Source organism: Lepidochelys kempii, chromosome 23, assembly GCF_965140265.1.
Source record: "Lepidochelys kempii isolate rLepKem1 chromosome 23, rLepKem1.hap2, whole genome shotgun sequence".
Classification (NCBI taxonomy): Eukaryota; Metazoa; Chordata; order Testudines; family Cheloniidae; genus Lepidochelys; species Lepidochelys kempii.
The window spans coordinates 15,250,554-15,268,100 of NC_133278.1; the positions used below are offsets into that span (position 1 = coordinate 15,250,554).

The 17,547-nt window shown below is 55.6% G+C and overlaps 1 protein-coding gene across 1 annotated transcript in view; it reads right to left on the reverse strand.

Annotated features, from left to right (window-relative positions):
* IQSEC2 (IQ motif and Sec7 domain ArfGEF 2) overlaps window positions 1–17,547 on the reverse strand; it is a 45,901-nt gene that overhangs the window by 26,491 nt on the left and 1,863 nt on the right. Inside the window, 1 exon segment of the mRNA XM_073321511.1 lies at window positions 12,005–12,034. Coding sequence (XP_073177612.1) covers window positions 12,005–12,034 — 30 coding nt within the window.

Sequence of the window (17,547 nt, forward strand, 5' to 3'; positions counted from 1 at the left end):
GAGATGGAGTGGATGGGGATAGAGAGAGAGAGAGAGAGAGAGATGGAGTGGATGGGGATAGAGAGAGAGAGAGAGAGAGAGAGAGATGGAGTGGATGGGGATAGAGAGAGAGAGAGAGAGAGAGAGAGATGGAGTGGATGGGGATAGAGAGAGAGAGAGAGAGAGAGAGAGAGATGGAGTGGATGGGGATAGAGAGAGAGAGAGAGATGGAGTGGATGGGGAGAGAGAGAGAGAGAGAGAGAGAGAGAGAGATGGAGTGGATGGGGAGAGAGAGAGAGAGAGAGAGAGAGAGAGATGGAGTGGATGGGGATAGAGAGAGAGAGAGAGAGAGATGGAGTGGATGGGGATAGAGAGAGAGAGATGGAGTGGATGGGGATAGAGAGAGAGAGAGAGAGAGATGGAGTGGATGGGGATAGAGAGAGAGAGAGAGAGAGAGAGAGAGAGAGATGGAGTGGATGGGGATAGAGAGAGAGAGAGAGAGAGAGAGAGAGAGAGAGAGAGATGGAGTGGATGGGGATAGAGAGAGAGAGAGAGAGAGAGAGAGAGAGATGGAGTGGATGGGGATAGAGAGAGAGAGAGAGAGAGAGAGAGAGAGAGAGAGATGGAGTGGATGGGGATAGAGAGAGAGAGAGAGAGAGAGATGGAGTGGATGGGGATAGAGAGAGAGAGAGAGAGAGAGAGAGAGAGATGGAGTGGATGGGGATAGAGAGAGAGAGAGAGAGAGAGAGAGAGAGATGGAGTGGATGGGGATAGAGAGAGAGAGAGAGAGAGAGAGAGAGAGATGGAGTGGATGGGGATAGAGAGAGAGAGAGAGAGAGAGAGAGAGATGGAGTGGATGGGGATAGAGAGAGAGAGAGAGAGAGAGAGAGAGATGGAGTGGATGGGGATAGAGAGAGAGAGAGAGAGAGAGAGAGAGAGATGGAGTGGATGGGGATAGAGAGAGAGAGAGAGAGAGAGAGAGAGATGGAGTGGATGGGGATAGAGAGAGAGAGAGAGAGAGAGAGAGATGGAGTGGATGGGGATAGAGAGAGAGAGAGAGAGAGAGAGAGATGGAGTGGATGGGGATAGAGAGAGAGAGAGAGAGAGAGAGAGAGAGAGAATGGAGTGGATGGGGATAGAGAGAGAGAGAGAGAGAGAGATGGAGTGGATGGGGATAGATAGATAGATAGATGGAGTGGATGGGGATAGACATATAGATAGACAGATAGAGTGGATGGGGATAGACAGATAGATAGATGGAGTGGATGGGGATAGATAGATAGAGTGGATGGGGATAGATAGATAGATAGATGGAGTGGATGGGGATAGATGGAGTGGATGGGGATAGATAGATAGAGAGGATGGGGATAGATAGATAGAGAGGATGGGGATAGATAGATAGAGAGGATGGGGATAGATAGATAGATAGAGAGAGAGATGGAGTGGATGGGGATAGATAGATAGACAGATGGAGTGGATGGGGATAGACATATAGATAGATAGACAGATAGAGTGGATGGGGATAGACATATAGATAGACAGATAGAGTGGATGGGGATAGACATATAGATAGATAGATAGATAGATAGATAGAGTGGATGGGGATAGATAGATAGAGTGGATGGGGATAGAGAGAGAGAGAGAGAGAGAGAGATGGAGTGGATGGGGATAGATAGATAGATAGATGGAGTGGATGGGGATAGATAGATAGAGAGAGAGAGAGAGATGGAGTGGATGGGGATAGATAGATGGAGAGAGATGGAGTGGATGGGGATAGATAGATGGAGAGAGATGGAGTGGATGGGGATAGATAGATGGAGAGAGATGGAGTGGATGGGGATAGATAGATGGAGAGAGATGGAGTGGATGGGGATAGATAGATAGAGAGAGATGGAGTGGATGGGGATAGATAGATAGAGAGAGATGGAGTGGATGGGGATAGATAGATAGATAGATAGATAGATAGATAGATAGATAGATAGATAGATAGAGGGGGTGGATGGGGATAGATAGATAGATAGATGTGGTGGACGGGGATGGATGGATAGATAGATAGATAGATAGATAGATAGATAGATAGAGGGGGTGGATGGGGTGGATGAGGATAGATAGATAGATAGGACTGTCATTTAATTGCAGTTAATTCATGCGATTAACTGAAAAAAATTAATCGCTTTAAAAAATATTAATTGCGATTAATCGCCGTTTTAATCGCACTGTTAAACAGCACTAGAATACCACTTGAAACTGATTATAAATATTTTTGGATGTTTTCTATGTTTTCAAATACATTGATTTCAATTACAACACAGAATACAAAGTGTACCGGGCTCACTTTATAGGATTATTTTTTATTACAAATATTTGCACTGTAATAAAGAAACAAACGAATTAGTGTTTTTCAGTTCACCCCATACAAGTACCGTCATGCAATCTCTTTATGGTGAAAGTGCAACTTACAAATGTCGATTTTTTTTGTTACACAACTGCACTCAAAACCAAAACAATGCAAAACTTCGGAGCCTACAAGTCCACTCAGTCCTACTTCTCATTCAGCCAGTCGCTCAGACAAACCAGAGATAATGCTGCCCGCTTCTTATTTACAACGTCACCTGAAAGTGAGAACAGGCGTTCGCATGGCACTTTCGTAGCCGGCATCGCAAGGTATTTACGTGCCAGATCTGCTAAACATTCGTGTGCCCCTTCATGCTTCGGCCACCGTTCCAGAGGACAAGCGTCCATGCTGGTGACACTTGTTTAAAAAAAGAATGCATCTATTAAATGTGTGACTGCCCTCCTTGGGGGAGAATTGTAGGTCTCCCGCTCTGTTTTACCCGCATTCTGCCCTATATTTCATGTTCTAGCAGTCTCGGGCGGTGACCCAGCACATGTTGTTTGTTTTAAGAACACTGTCACGGCAGAGCTGACAAAATGCAAAGAAGGCAGCAGTGTGAGATTTCTAAAGCTAGATACAGCACATGACCCAAGGTTTAAGAATCTGAAGTGCCATCCCAAATCTGAGAGTGACGAGGTGTGGCACATACTTTCAGAAGGCAAAAGCTGGCAAAGCTGTGCTGTGGAAACTACAGAACCAAACCACCAAAAAAGAAAATCAACCTTCTGCTGGTGGCATGTGACTCAGATGATGAAAATGAACTTGCGTCGGTCTGCTCTGCTTTGGATCATTATCGAGCAGAACCTATCACCAGCATGGACGCTTGTCCTCTGGAGCGGTGGCCGAAGCGTGAAGCGGCACACGAATGTTTAGCAGATCTGGCACGTAAATACCTTGCGATGCCGGCTACGAAAGTGCCATGCGAACGCCTGTTCTCACTTTCAGGTGATGTTGTAAATAAGAAGCGGGCAGCATTATCTCTGGTTTGTCTGAGCGACTGGCTGAACGAGAAGTAGGACTGAGTGGACTTGTAGGCTCCGAAGTTTTGCATTGTTTTGGTTTTGAGTGCAGTTGTGTAACAAAAAAAAATCGACATTTGTAAGTTGCACTTTCACCATAAAGAGATTGCATGAGGGTACTTGTATGGGGTGAACTGAAAAACACTAGTTCGTTTGTTTCTTTATTACAGTGCAACTATTTGTAATAAAAAATAATCCTATAAAGTGAGCCCGGTACACTTTCTATTCTGTGTTGTAATTGAAATCAATGTATTTGAAAATGTGGAAAATATCCAAAAATATTTATAATCAATTTCAAATGGTATTCTCTTATTGATTAAAACTGCAGTGAATCGCGATTAATTTTTGTAATTGTTTGACAGCCCTGATAGATAGAGGTGTATATTTTTGTGTCTCTCTCTACATATAATACCTATGAACATTATAGGATATTCATATACACATATAGCTAATATCTATTAAGATGACATTATTCATAGCTATCAACGGAAATATAGACATGTATTTTTGATTGTAATACAGTACTCACAGCTATTTGTGTATATGCCTGTACGAAGGTGAATGTATATTAAATTCATATATACACTTACAGATAGTAATTTATAAGATTCCTAGTTATGTGTGAATATTTCCATGTATAGATAATTACCTACCCTATAGTAATAAATATAAATAGAAGAGAAGAGAATATAGAAATCTCTCTATACGCAACCCACATCATCTAATATTAACCCAGTACGGACAAATGATTATCTACCCTTTATTCACTATGCAGAATAATTATTACAGATTTATAATTTTTAGAGATTTCCCTTAATTAGACAGCGACCTCTCAGGTACAATGAAACACAACAGCTTTTCACATACACACTATTCACACAGGTGTCCACGGAAACCATTGCTAAATTTGGTGCGTGTGTCCGTGTGTCCTGGCCGCAGTGGCTGAGCCCTGCTGTGTGTCTGTGTATTAGATTTACAGCTGATTCTTCAGCCCCTGGATATATGTCTTTCCCCCACCAGACGCACGGGTGAGCTCCCATTGTAACACCGCATCTCACAACCCGTCTCCGAGACAATACACCTACACAGAACATGGCTTTTATTTTTTTCCCCCTAAATAATTAATTCTTCCAGCAGGCGTAACCACCTTGGATATTTTTTTTTTCAAATGATAACACAGAAATGGCTGCCTTGGATGAGACCCAGGGGTCCATCTACCCTGGTATCCCGCCTCCTTCTCGCCAGATCAGACCATGGGCTCATTTACCCTGGTATCTCGCCTCCTCCTCCCCAGGCCAGACCACGGGTCCATCTACCCCGGTATCCCACCTCCTCCACCCCAGATCAGACCACGGGCCCACCTACCACAGTATCCCGCCTCCTCCACCCCAGACCAGACCACAGGCCCATCTACCCCGGTATCCCGCCTCCTCCACCCCAGATCAGACCATGGGCCCATCCACCCCAGCATCCCTCCTCCTCTAGGTTAGATCAGACCCACGGGCCCATCCATCCCGGTATCCAGTCTCTGGAGGTGGTGGCTGGCACCAGCTTGCTCTGAGGAAGGGGAAAACTCTGCCATGATGGGGGAACAGCCTCGGAACAGCTCAAGGCCAGGTTCCCCCCCACACACACAGCACGGGGGGTGGCAGGGGGGGACACACACACACACACACACACACAGAGTCTCTCTCTCACACACAGCCACATCCCTCCAGCTGCTCAGAGATGACTCAAGCTCTAGCTATTAATTAATCCAGGAAACGAGGGGGGGAATGGGGGGGAAATTATTTTAGGAACAACGCTGATTCCAGAGGGGGGCCCCCCAGCTGTCATGGCAACCAGGGACTCCCTGCATACCCTCCCCCTCCCCCCGGAAAACTCACCCGACCTCACCTACCACCCTCCATGGATCTCCCCCAGCCTGCACTTGCCACCCACCCACCAGGAACATGGGCCAGTCTATTGGGAGGGGGGTGTTTTTCTGGTTTGTTATTGTAGGGTCTCTCTGTGTACACCAGATTGTTTATCGTAGGCTCTTTCCAATGTGTTACTGTAGGGTCTCTCTGTGTGTCCCTGTTTGTTATTTAGAGTCTCTCTGATCTGGCTATTGTAGGGTGTACCTGCAGACATGGGTCTGTTTATCGTAGAGTCCCGCTGGTTTATTATTGTAGGGTTTCTGGTGTGCGTCCCTGTTTGTTAGTATAGAATCTCTCTGATTTGTTACTGTAGGGTCTCTCTGGGTATGCTGGTTTGTTACTGTAGGGTCTCTCTGCTTTGTTATTGTAGGGTCTCTCTGGTTTATTATTATAGGGTCTCTGGTTTATTATTGTAGGCCAGTCTCTCTGGTTTGTTATTGTAGGGTCTCTGTGGTTGATTATTGTATGCCGGTCTCTCCGGTTTGTTATTGTAGGGTCTCTGTGTCTCCCTGTCTGTTATTAGAGTCTCTCGGATTTGTTATCCTGAGGGCCCTGCCAAATTCAAGGTCCGCTTTGGCCAATTTCTCGGTCACAGGGTTTTAGAAATCGTAACTTTCATGATTTTGGCTCTTTAAATCTGAAATTTCACGGTGCTGTAATTGTTGGGTCCTGACCCAAAAAGGAGTTGTGGGGGGGGGGTCACAAGGTTATTGTAGGGGGCGATTGCGGTACTGTTACCCTTATTCCTGCGCAGCTGCTGGGGGGGGGGCGCTGCCTTCAGAGCTGGGTGCCTGGCTAACAGCCCCCACTCTCCAGCCACCCAGCTCTGAAGACAGCGCAAAAGTAAGGGGGGCAGTACCGTGACCCCCCTAAAATAACCTTGTGCCCCCCCGCAACTCTCTTTTGGGTCAGGACCCCCAGTTTTGTCTTCTCCATGAGTATGTATAGGGTCTAATGTAGTATATGGTAAACGCACACAAAAGGCCAGATTTTGGGGGGGGGGGCAGATTTCACGCTCCGTGACTCGTTTTTCATGGCCGGGAATTTGGTAGGGCCCTAGTTATGATCACGTCTCCTTGCATAGGCTGGTTTGTTATTGTAGGGTGCCCTTTCTTGATGACGTACTAGGCTCCAACTCCCCCCGCCCAACTCCCGGCTCTGTTCTCCACCCCACATCTGGTGCAGGCGGGAGGAGTGCTGGGCAGATGGGCTTCACCTAACGAAGAGAGGGAAGAGCATCTTTGCGAGCAGGCTGGCTAACCTAGTGAGGAGGGCTTTAAACTAGGCTCACCGGGGGAAGGAGACCAAAGCCCTGAGGTACGTGGGCAAGCAGGATACTGTGAGGAAGTGCAGGCAGGAACGTCTGGGAGGGGAGGGCTCCTACCTCATACTGAGAATGAGGGGCGATCAGCAGGTTCTCTCAAGTGCCTATATACAAATGCACAAAGCCTGGGAAACAAGCAGGGAGAACTGGAGGTCCTGGTGATGTCAAGGAACTATGACGTGATCGGAATAACAGAGACTTGGTGGGATAACTCACATGACTGGAGTACTGTCATGGATGGTTATAAACTGTTCAGGAAGGACAGGCAGGGCAGAAAAGGTGGGGGAGTAGCACTGTATGTAAGGGAGCAGTATGACTGCTCAGAGCTCCCGTACGAAACTGCAGAAAAACCTGAGTGTCTCTGGGTTAAGTTTAGAAGTGTGAGCAACAGGAGTGATGTCCTGGTGGGAGTCTGCTGTCGACCACCGGACCAGGGGGGTGAGGTGGACGAGGCTTTCTTCCGGCAGCTCGCGGAAGCTACTAGATCGCAGGCCCTGGTTCTCATCGGCGACTTTAATCATCCTGATATCTGCTGGGAGAGCAATACAGCGGTGCACAGACAATCCAGGAAGTTTTTGGAGAGCGTAGGGGACAATTTCCTGGTGCAAGTGCTGGAGGAGCCAACTGGGGGGGAGCTTTTCTTGACCTGCTGCTCACGAACCGGGAAGAATTAGTGGGGGAAGCAAAAGTGGATGGGAACCTGGGAGGCAGCGATCATGAGTTGGTCGAGATCAGGATCCTGACACAGGGAAGAAAGGTAAGCAGCAGGATATGGACCCTGGACTTCAGGAAAGCAGACTTCGACTCCCTCAGGGAACTGATGGGTAGGATCCCCTGGGGGAATAACATGAGGGGGAAAGGAATCCAGGAGAGCTGGCTGTATTTCAAAGAATCCCTACTGAGGTTACAGGGACAAACCATCCCAACGTGTAGAAAGAATAGTAAATATGGCAGGCGACCAGCTTGGCTTAACAGTGAAATCCTTGCAGATCTTAAGCATAAAAAAAGAAAAGGAGGACTTGTGGCACCTTAGAGACTAACCAATTTATTTGAGCTGTAGCTCACGAAAGCTCATGCTCAAATAAATTGGTTAGTCTCTAAGGTGCCACAAGTCCTCCTTTTCTTTTTGCGAATACAGCCCAACACGGCTGTTACTCTGAAACCAAACATAAAAAAGAAGCTTACAAGAAGTGGAAGATTGGACAAATGACGAGGGAAGAGTATAAAAATGTTGCTCAGGCATGCAGGAATGAAATCAGGAGGCCAAATCGCACCTGGAGTTGCAGCTAGCGAGGGATGTTAAGAGTAACAAGAAGGGTTTCTTCAGATATGTTGGCAACAAGAAGAAAGCCAAGGAAAGTGCGGGCCCCTTACTGAATGAGGGAGGCAACCTAGTGACAGGGGATGTGGAAAAAGCTAATGTACTCAATGCTTTTTTTGCCTCTGTCTTCACGAACAAGGTCAGCTCCCAGACTGCTGCACTGGGCAGCACAGCATGGGGAGGAGGTGGCCAGCCCTCTGTGGAGAAAGAAGTGGTTCGGGACTATTTAGAAAAGCTGGACGAGCACAAGTCCATGGGGCCGGATGCGTTGCATCCGAGAGTGCTAAAGGAATTGGCGGATGTGATTGCAGAGCCATTGGCCATTATCTTTGAAAACTCATGGCGATCGGGGGAAGTCCCCGATACTAAACTGGGAGGAGTGGTAGATATGCTGGAGGGCAGGGATAGGATACAGAGGGACCTAGACAAATTGGAGGATTAGGCCAAAAGAAATCTGATGAGGTTCAATAAGGATAAGTGCAGGGTCCTGCACTTAGGACGGAAGAACCCAATGCACAGCTACAGACTAGGGACCGAATGGCTAGGCAGCAGTTCTGCGGAAAAGGACCTAGGGGTGACAGTGGACGAGAAGCTGGATATGAGTCAGCAGTGTGCCCCTGTTGCCAAGAAGGCCAATGGCATTTTGGGATGTATAAGTAGGGGCATAGCGAGCAGATCGAGGGACGTGATCGTCCCCCTCTATTCGACATTGGTGAGGCCTCATCTGGAGTACTGTGTCCAGTTTTGGGCCCCACACTGCAAGAAGGATGTGGAAAAGTTGGAGTCCAGCGAAGGGCAACAAAAATGGTTAGGGGTCTGGAACACATGAGTTATGAGGAGAGGCTGAGGGAGCTGGGATTGTTTAGTCTACGGAAGAGAAGAATGAGGGGGGATTTGATAGCTGCTTTCAACTACCTGAAAGGGGGTTCCAAAGAGGATGGCTCTAGACTGTTCTCAATGGTAGCAGATGACAGAACGAGGAGTAATGGTCTCAAGTTGCAGTGGGGGAGGTTTAGGTTGGATATTAGGAAAAACTTTTTCACTAGGAGGGTGGTGAAACACTGGAATGCGTTACCTAGGGAGGTGGTAGAATCTCCTTCCTTAGAAGTTTTTAAGGTCAGGCTTGACAAAGCCCTGGCTGGGATGATTTAATTGGGGATTGGTCCTGCTTTGAGCAGGGGGTTGGACTAGATGACCTCCTGAGGTCCCTTCCAACCCTGATATTCTATGATTCTATGTCAAAGCCAGACACAGGAGGGGATCGTGAGGAAACTGAGGCAGAGGCAAATGAAACAGAATGCAGATGAAGGAGGGAAGAGGCAGCTGCACCCCAGTGCCGGGGGAGCCCTCCCCGTGCGGGGTTATGTGCGGCTGGTCCCCAGCTGTCCAGCCCCAGAGGCGGCTGCATCTCAGCACCGAGCGAGCCATCCCCCATCCGGCGTTATGTGCGGCTGTTCCCCAGCTGTCCCGCCCCAGAGGTGGCTGCACCACGTGAATCTCGCCTGCCGTAGAAACAGCTGTTGGGAGGCTGGCGCTGTGTATGTTTCTGGTCGCCATGGCAATGTATCCTGGCAGCCCTACATTGTCACTCCTCCTCCGAGCTGTCAGCTCCCCCCCGCCCCCATGTCTCCTAGCAACGTCCTGCCACATTAGCCTCGAGGTTCCACCACGCACCCCTAGCAACACAGCTCCCAGCCACTGTCTGGGGAGAGAACCCAGGAGTCCTGGCTCCCAGCCCCGGCCCTGCTGGAACCCACCCGACCCCGCTCCCCGCCCGGAGCCAGGGAGAGAACCCAGGCGTCCGGGCTCCCAGCCTCCTCCGCTCTAACCCACCAGACCCCACTCCGCGCCCGGAGCCGGGGAGAGAACCCAGGCGTCCTGGCTCCTGGTCCCCCCGACTCTAACCCACCAGACCCCACTCCGCACCCGGAGCCGGGGAGAGAACCCAGGCGTCCTGGCTCCTGGTCCCCCCGACTCTAACCACTCTGTTATTTACATCAGTATCTATCCACCGACCTGGCAGTGTTGTTTGAACAGTGCACACACAGGATCAATAAGCAGCGGTTGTGTGTGTCGTGTGTGTTATGTACAGCACAGGAACAGGGGAAAATCGGAAATAATTGCTTTGCTAATTACATAATTAGCGGAGGGAAATAATTCTATTCCCAGCCCAGGGGGCGGGAGAGTCTAGTGGTGAGAGCGGTGGGGGCTGGGAGCCCGGATGCCTGGGTTCTCTCCCCAGCTCTGGGAGGGGAGGGGGGTCTAGTGGTTGGCGCAGGGGCGCTGGGAGCCCGGACGCCTGGGTTCTCTAGATGTTTCCCATTCATACAGGACACGATATGACTCAGGGAAACAAGAGGATTCGTTCGAAGCGCCCCAAAGCCGACGCGTTCGTTCCAGAAGAAATTCTGGGGGCTGCCTGTGTCCAGGTCAGGCAGCTCAGGTGTGGAAATGTATCAGTAACGGGGTTTACTCTGCAACAGCACCTACAGGCCTGGATGGAGACCAGGGACACCCCCCCCCGCCCTGCAATCCTGCCGGGCGCTGCCCAGACCCCGAGCGAGACCAGGGCCCCCCGTCGCGTCGGGCGCTGCCCAGATCCCAAGCAACACCAGGGCCCCCCGCCGTGCCGGGCGCTGCCCAGACCCCGAGCGAGACCGGGGCCCCCCGCCGTGCCGGGCGCTGCCCAGACCCCGAGCGAGACCAGGGCCTCCCGCCATGCCGGGCGCTGCCCAGACCCCGAGCGAGACCAGGGCCCCCCGTCGTGCAGGGCGCTGCCCAGACCCCGAGCGAGACCGGGGCCCCCCGCCGTGCAGGGCGCTGCCCAGATCCCGAGCGAGACCAGGGCCCCCCGTCGTGCCGGGCGCTGCCCAGATCCCGAGCGAGACCAGGGCCCCCCGCCGTGCAGGGCGCTGCCCAGACCCCGAGCGAGACCGGGGCCCCCCGCCGTGCCCGGTGCTGCCCAGATCCCGAGCGAGACCAGGGCGCCCCGCCGTGCAGGGCGCTGCCCAGATCCCGAGCGAGACCAGGGCCCCCCGCCGTGCAGGGCGCTGCCCAGATCCCGAGCGAGACCAGGGCCCCCCGCCGTGCAGGGCGCTGCCCAGATCCCGAGCGAGACCAGGGCCCCCCGCCGTGCAGGGCGCTGCCCAGATCCCGAGCGAGACCAGGGCCCCCCGCCGTGCAGGGCGCTGCCCAGATCCCGAGCGAGACCAGGGCCCCCCGCCGTGCAGGGCGCTGCCCAGATCCCGAGCGAGACCAGGGCCCCCCGCCGTGCCCGGCGCTGCCCAGATCCCGAGCGAGACCGGGGCCCCCCGCCGTGCCCGGCGCTGCCCAGATCCCGAGCGAGACCGGGGCCCCCCGCCGTGCAGGGCGCTGCCCAGACCCCGAGCGAGACCGGGGCCCCCCGCCGTGCAGGGTGCTGTCCAGATCCCGAGCGAGACCAGGGCCCCCCGCCGTGCCGGTCGTCCTGACAGCCCCCTCCCCTGGCACCAGGGAAGCCACTCAGCCCCACACCGCTGGTCCCCAACATGCGACCTGCTTTGCCAAGCGGAGCCGGCCCCCCGAAAGTGCAGCCACACTGGACATGAGATACTCCCGGACGCCCCCCGGCCCCCTGCCCCACACACACCGCTCCTGGACACAGGCAAAGCCACGGACGCAGCGCCCCCTGCAGGGAGAGGCCGGGGCTGGAGGAGCCGGGAGCGCCGCTCACAGGCCTGCCCCCTACCCCACTCCCCGCGGCGCCCCCTGCTGGCCGAGGCCGTGCTGCATGCTACAAATGCACCAGCCTCACAGCCAAGGTGGGGGTGGGGGACCCTGTCTTAAGCCCCGCCCGATCCGGAGTGAGACGGGCCCCATCCGGACGCCCACCCGGGAACAACCAGAGATGGGCCGGGCAGGGGCGGACGGGACGGATCCACGGGCCGAAATGGGCTGGGATCAGCCGGGGAGGGGGACTAAAGCAGCACCTGGGGGGGCCGGGGGAGGCGCGATGGGATGGAAAGCGGGGAGCGAGCAGGGAAGCAGAGGAGGGACGCGAGCACTGACCTGACGGTTCGGGAGTTGTCTCCGTCGGACCTGCGGACGAGAGGGAGAGAGAGACCGGGATAAGTGACAGGCGGCCCCCCCAGACCCAGACCCCCCTTGATCCAGGCCCCCCGCCCCCTGCCCCATTGCTGCTGGGGAGCAAGGGGAGAAGGGAATCACAAAAGTCGCTGGGTCTATTCTTTGCAGCTGGAACCCAGGCGTCCTGGATGCGGTGGGGGAGGTAAAAGTTAGGGAGTGGGGGAATCACAGCTGAGTCCCGACCCGCAGCCCCCGGCTAGCCCAGCCCCCAGCTCCCCCCAGCCCTGCCGGTGCCCCTCGCTCCCGACCTGCAGCCCCCTGCCAGCCCAGCCCCAGGCTCCCCCTGACCCCAGACTCTGTTTCGGGGGGAGGATGGGAAGGGAGTGGGCATCCAGCCCACATAACTCCAACACCTGCCTGGAGACTCCGTGGTTTAGGGACAGGCCCCGTGTCCCGTTCCCTGCCCTGGGGCTGGATGGAAGCCGGCGCCCCCTTGCGGGGACAGGCCCCGTGTCCTACCTCCCCCCCGCCCCCACACACACTCACACTCCAGCACAGCGGTTCTTAAACTTTTGTACTGGTGACAAGTTTCTGAGTGTGACCCCCTTTATAAATTAAAAACACATACACACCATTATATATCCCGGATCCCGGTTTCGGGTGGAGGCTGACAGCTCATGACCGCCCAAGTTATAACCTCGTGACCCCCTGAGGGGTCCCGACCCCCAGTTTGAGAACCCCTGACCTATGTCAGACACTCGGGGCCTTTCAATGCTAGTGAGGCTGCTGGGCAGAATCTAGCAGAGACACCAATTCATATGAGGGTAACGGGGCGGGGGGGGGGACACTAGGCCAAATTAAACTGCTCATTAACTAATGAGAGAAAAGTATGGACCCAGACAGGATACACTGGGGAAGATTCATAGTATCCAGGTGTCCGGAAGCCAGTGCAACCTGCGCCAACCACTAGCCCCCACTCCCCTCCCAGAGCTGGGTAGAGAACCCAGGAGTCCTGGCTTCCAGCCCCCCCTTCTCTAACCACTAGCCCCCACTCCCCTCCCAGAGCTGGGTAGAGAACCCAGGAGTCCTGGCTTCCAGCCCCCCCTTCTCTAACCACTAGCCCCCACTCCCCTCCCAGAGCTGGATAGAGAACCCAGGAGTCCTGGCTTCCAGCCCCCCCTTCTCTAACCACTAGCCCTCACTCCCCTCCCAGAGCTGGATAGAGAACCCAGGAGTCCTGGCTTCCAGCCCCACCTTCTCTAACCACTAGCCACCACTCCCCTCCCAGAGTCAGGAGAGAACCCAGGAGTCCTGGCTACCACCCCCCCTGCGCCAACGACTAAACCGCAGCCCCCTCCCAGAGCTGGGTAGAGAACCCAGGAGTCCTGGCTACCAGCCCCCGCTTCTCTAACCACTAGCCCGCACTCCCCTCCCAGCGCCAGGGGGAGAACCCAGGAGTCCGGTCGAGTGGCGCAGCCCAGGGCGAGGCGCAGGGATGAGGGCTCTCCAGGGCGCGCAGAGGGGGAGCTGGGCTCAGACACTGGCGTTAACTTGCCCGCAGAGCCGGAGCTGGGATCTGAGAGCGGCTCATTTGCAGCTGAGGGGGGACGGGGGACACCCGGACAGGCCTGCGGAGCAGGGGTGCCCCCAACCCGGGGCCTTTCCCCTCGAGTGAGTGCCAGCCCCAGGGCGGGGGCTGGCTGGCTTGGGGGAGCAGGGAAGGGGGCCCGGGGCCTGGCCCCTCGAGAGGCCCCCCTGCGGCCCGGGGCAGGGGCTGGCTGGGTCGGGGGAGGAGGGAAGGGGGCCCGGGGCCTGGCCCCTCAAGAGGCTCCCCTGCGGCCCCGGGGCAGGGGCTGGCTGGCTTGTGGGGGGGAAGGGGACGAGCTGGGTCTGGCCCAGCAGCTCTGGCCACCTGCCCCAGCGCACAGAGCCCAGTGGGGCTTTTTCCCGGGAACAGGTGGCATGGCGGCAGGGGCCGGGGGCCAGGCGTCATCAGCCCACGGTTCCCACCGACCGCCCCATCTGCTGCCCTTTCCCGTCCTCTGGCAGGGCGGGGGGACCAGCTGGCCCCGTGAGCCTGAGATCTGAACCTCGGACCCAGCGCCCCCGCCCCGAGGGGACAGGCCCCATTCCCGCCCCCGCCCTGGGGCCGGGTGGGAGCCGGCACCCCATACAGGGGACAGGCGCCAGGCCCCATTCCCCGTCCCCCTGAGCCAGCCAGTCCCTGCCCTGGGGCCGGGTGGGAGCCGGCACCCCATACAGGGGACAGGCCCCAGGCCCCATTCCCTGCTCCCCAAGCCAGCCAGTCGCTGCCCTGGGGCGGATGAGAGCCGGTGCCCCCTAGAGGGGACAGGCCCCTGCCCCATTCCCTGCCCCCTTGAGCCAGCCAGTCCCTGCCCTGGGGCCGGGTGAGAGCCAGGCTGTGGTTTCGCACTACCCAGCAGACCCCACCACTCCTCCCTCCTCCAGATCTGTCCTGTGGGGTCAGGGTATTTTACAGACCTCCTCCATGCTGGGAGATTAGTGGCTGCCATGTGGGATGGTAGGATAGCAACAGACTCCCGGGGACGGCTCTCCCAGAGCTGAGATGCAGCCACCTCTAGGCTGGGGCAGCTGGGGAACAGTCGCACATAACATCGCATGGGGTTGGCTCACCCACCACTAAGATGCAGCCACCTCTGGGGAAGGGCGGCTGGAGAACAGCTCCATAGTGGTTTGGGACAGGAAGTGAAGAAGAAACCTGCCTCCCTCCCACAAAAATGCCGGGGAAGAAGCAGAGATCTCCTGAGCTGGGATTTGGCCCAGACGCCTGGGTTCACCCCGTACTCCTGGGGAAAGGCAGAGGAAGTGAAGAAGCCCAGACAGGACAGGCTTGGCTGGGAATGAGAAGGTGACATCAAGTCGGCAACAGCCAAGGACAGCGTAACCCCTGGGCCAGATTCTGATCTTCGCTCCCCCGGGGCCAGAACGGATGCAGCCTGACCGCAAGGTTGCAAATGATCTCACCTGAAATAGTCCTTGGCTGGGAGCCAGGACACCTGGGTTATCTTCCTGGCTCTGGGAGGGGAGTGGGATCTAGTGGGTTACAGCAGGGGGGGCTGGGAGCCAGGACGCCTGGGTTCTCTCCCCAGCTCTGGGAGGGGAGTGGGGTCTAGTGTTTAGAGCCGGGGGTGGGCTGGGAGCCTGGATGCCTGGGTTCTCTCCCTGGCTCGGGGAGGGGGGAGCTCAGGCCCCTGCATTCCCCCGCCCGCCCCCTCAGCGCTCGCACTCCGGGTTCTGATGAACACCTCGGCGCAGAGTGGGCGGTAAAAGCAAGACAGATTTGTGCTGCTTTAAGTCATTTGCAGCAGCATCCAAACCACGTTGCTAATTTCTGAGCTGCGGGAGGGGGTGGTGCTGGGAAGAGAAGAGAACACGCGGCTGGAGCCATCAATTCCCACCTCGCACGCCCCACACGGCTCTGCCCGGCACAGCCCAGCCTGCAGGGCTGGGGGAGGGTCCCCAAAGCCTGCAGAGCTCCCCAAAGGCCTCCCCTGTGGCCTCCACGCTCACGAGATCATCCCCAAAGTTTGTGAAGCACATCCAATCCCTGCAAGGGACGTTAGAGCCTCACGCAAGCTTGCCCGGATCCCCAGATCCCCCATGAGATCACCAGATCCATCCCAAGGTCACCAGATCCCTATACAATCACCAGATCCATCCCAAAGCCACCCGATCCCCCATAAGATCACCAATCCATTTCAAGCTTGCCAAATCCTCCCTAAGATCACCAGATCCCCTGTAAGATCACCAGATCTATTCCAAGGCCATCAAATCCTCCCTGAGATCCCCAGATCCCCTGTGAGAGCCCCAGATCCCTGTGACATTGCCAGATCCCCCATCAGATCCCCAGATCCCCAAATCATCACCAGATCCATCCCAAGATCACCAGATCCTCTCCCAAGTTTGCTAAGTTCCCCAGATTTCCCACCCCCGGGGATCACGAGATCACCCCCGGCTCTCACACTGTCCCCGGCCTAGGAGGAGATTGCCCACAACGGAGAAGTGGTGGGTGGGGGGCTGGATTTTATCAGGGGGTTGTTTTGGAGAGACAAACAGAAGCGCAGGCAGGCCCCCCCAGACAGGGGAGCACTGACAGGGCAGGGGGGCAGGATCCGAGCCCGGGAAGAGCCAACGCCGCTGGGATCCCTTCAGAAGCCAAACTACAACTGGAATCAGATTCCCTCCTAATTGGACACTAAAGCAATGGAACCCAGGAGTCCTGGCTCCTAGCCCTCCCCCCCCTTACACATACACTAGACCCCACTCCCCACCTAGAGCTGGGGAGAGAACCCAGGAGTTCAGGCTCCCAGCCCCCCCTGCTCTAACCCACCAGCCCCCGCTCCCCTCCCAGAGCCAGGGAGAGAACCCAGGAGTTCAGGAGAACCCACGCAAGGTCCTGCTATCCCCCAGCTTCCCACGACCCAAGCCCCGTGCTCTTACACGTGACACTTTGCTCCCCTCTCCCTGGGAAGGGAGGGGGTACCTGCCCAGTCCCCCCGCCCCATGTGCCACCAACCGATCCATGCTGCATTACCCCATCATCCAGCCTTGTTCCCTCCCAATAGCCATGTACCCCTGGGAGGGGGGAGGCAGAAGGGACCAGGGGTACCAGGATAAAGCAGATCTACAGATGGAAACCGCCCCACATGCATCGGGGTTAGGTTCTAGACCCCCCCTGCTGCCAAGAGAGTCCAGAGCAAGTTCTAGCTCCCTCCTGCTAGCAGCCGCATCAGGAGCAGGTTCTAGATCCCCTGTTTGCCAGGGTGTCTCTAGAACCCCCTGGGGCTTGGAGTCCCTGGTGCAAGGTCTCATCTCCCCCCCACCCCCGTGTTGCCAGGAGTGTTGTGGCTGGCTCTAGACCCCACCTGTTGCTGGACATAGCAGGACTGTGCTCTAGAACCACCAGGAGTGGCAAAAGCAGCTCTAGAACTGCCAGCGGCTAGGTGCGCCGGAGTCTGTGCTTTAGAAGGCCCGTCCTGCTCTAGAGTCCTTGTGGTACGAGGTAGGTTGGGACCATGATCTAGAAACCAGCTACTAATCCTCATGAATGTAGACACGCTCTGGGTGTCTCTAGAACAGCCATATAAGGGGACCAGGCTCTAGAACCCCAACTTCCATAACCCCCCACTCCTTGATGCATTGGGGTGTCACCCTCTAGAACTTCCTGCTACCAGGCAGCAGGATGGCTCCTGACCCTCCTGCTTCTAGTCACATCAGGGAAGACTCCATGACCCCCCCAGGCTAGACAGGTCAGAGGAGCAGGTTCTAGAGCCCCCTTCTGCTAGAAGTGCTGGGAACAGACTCTAGGACTGTTACTTCCAGATGCACTACGGGATGCCCAGAACATCCCTGCTTCCAGACGTGTCAGGGAGCAGGCCCAAGAACCCCACCACCACCAGGAGCACAGTGGGGCAGGTTCTATGATCTGCTGCTTCTAGGCATGTCTGGGGTGTGATCTAGAACGTCCTACTTTCAGAGGTCCT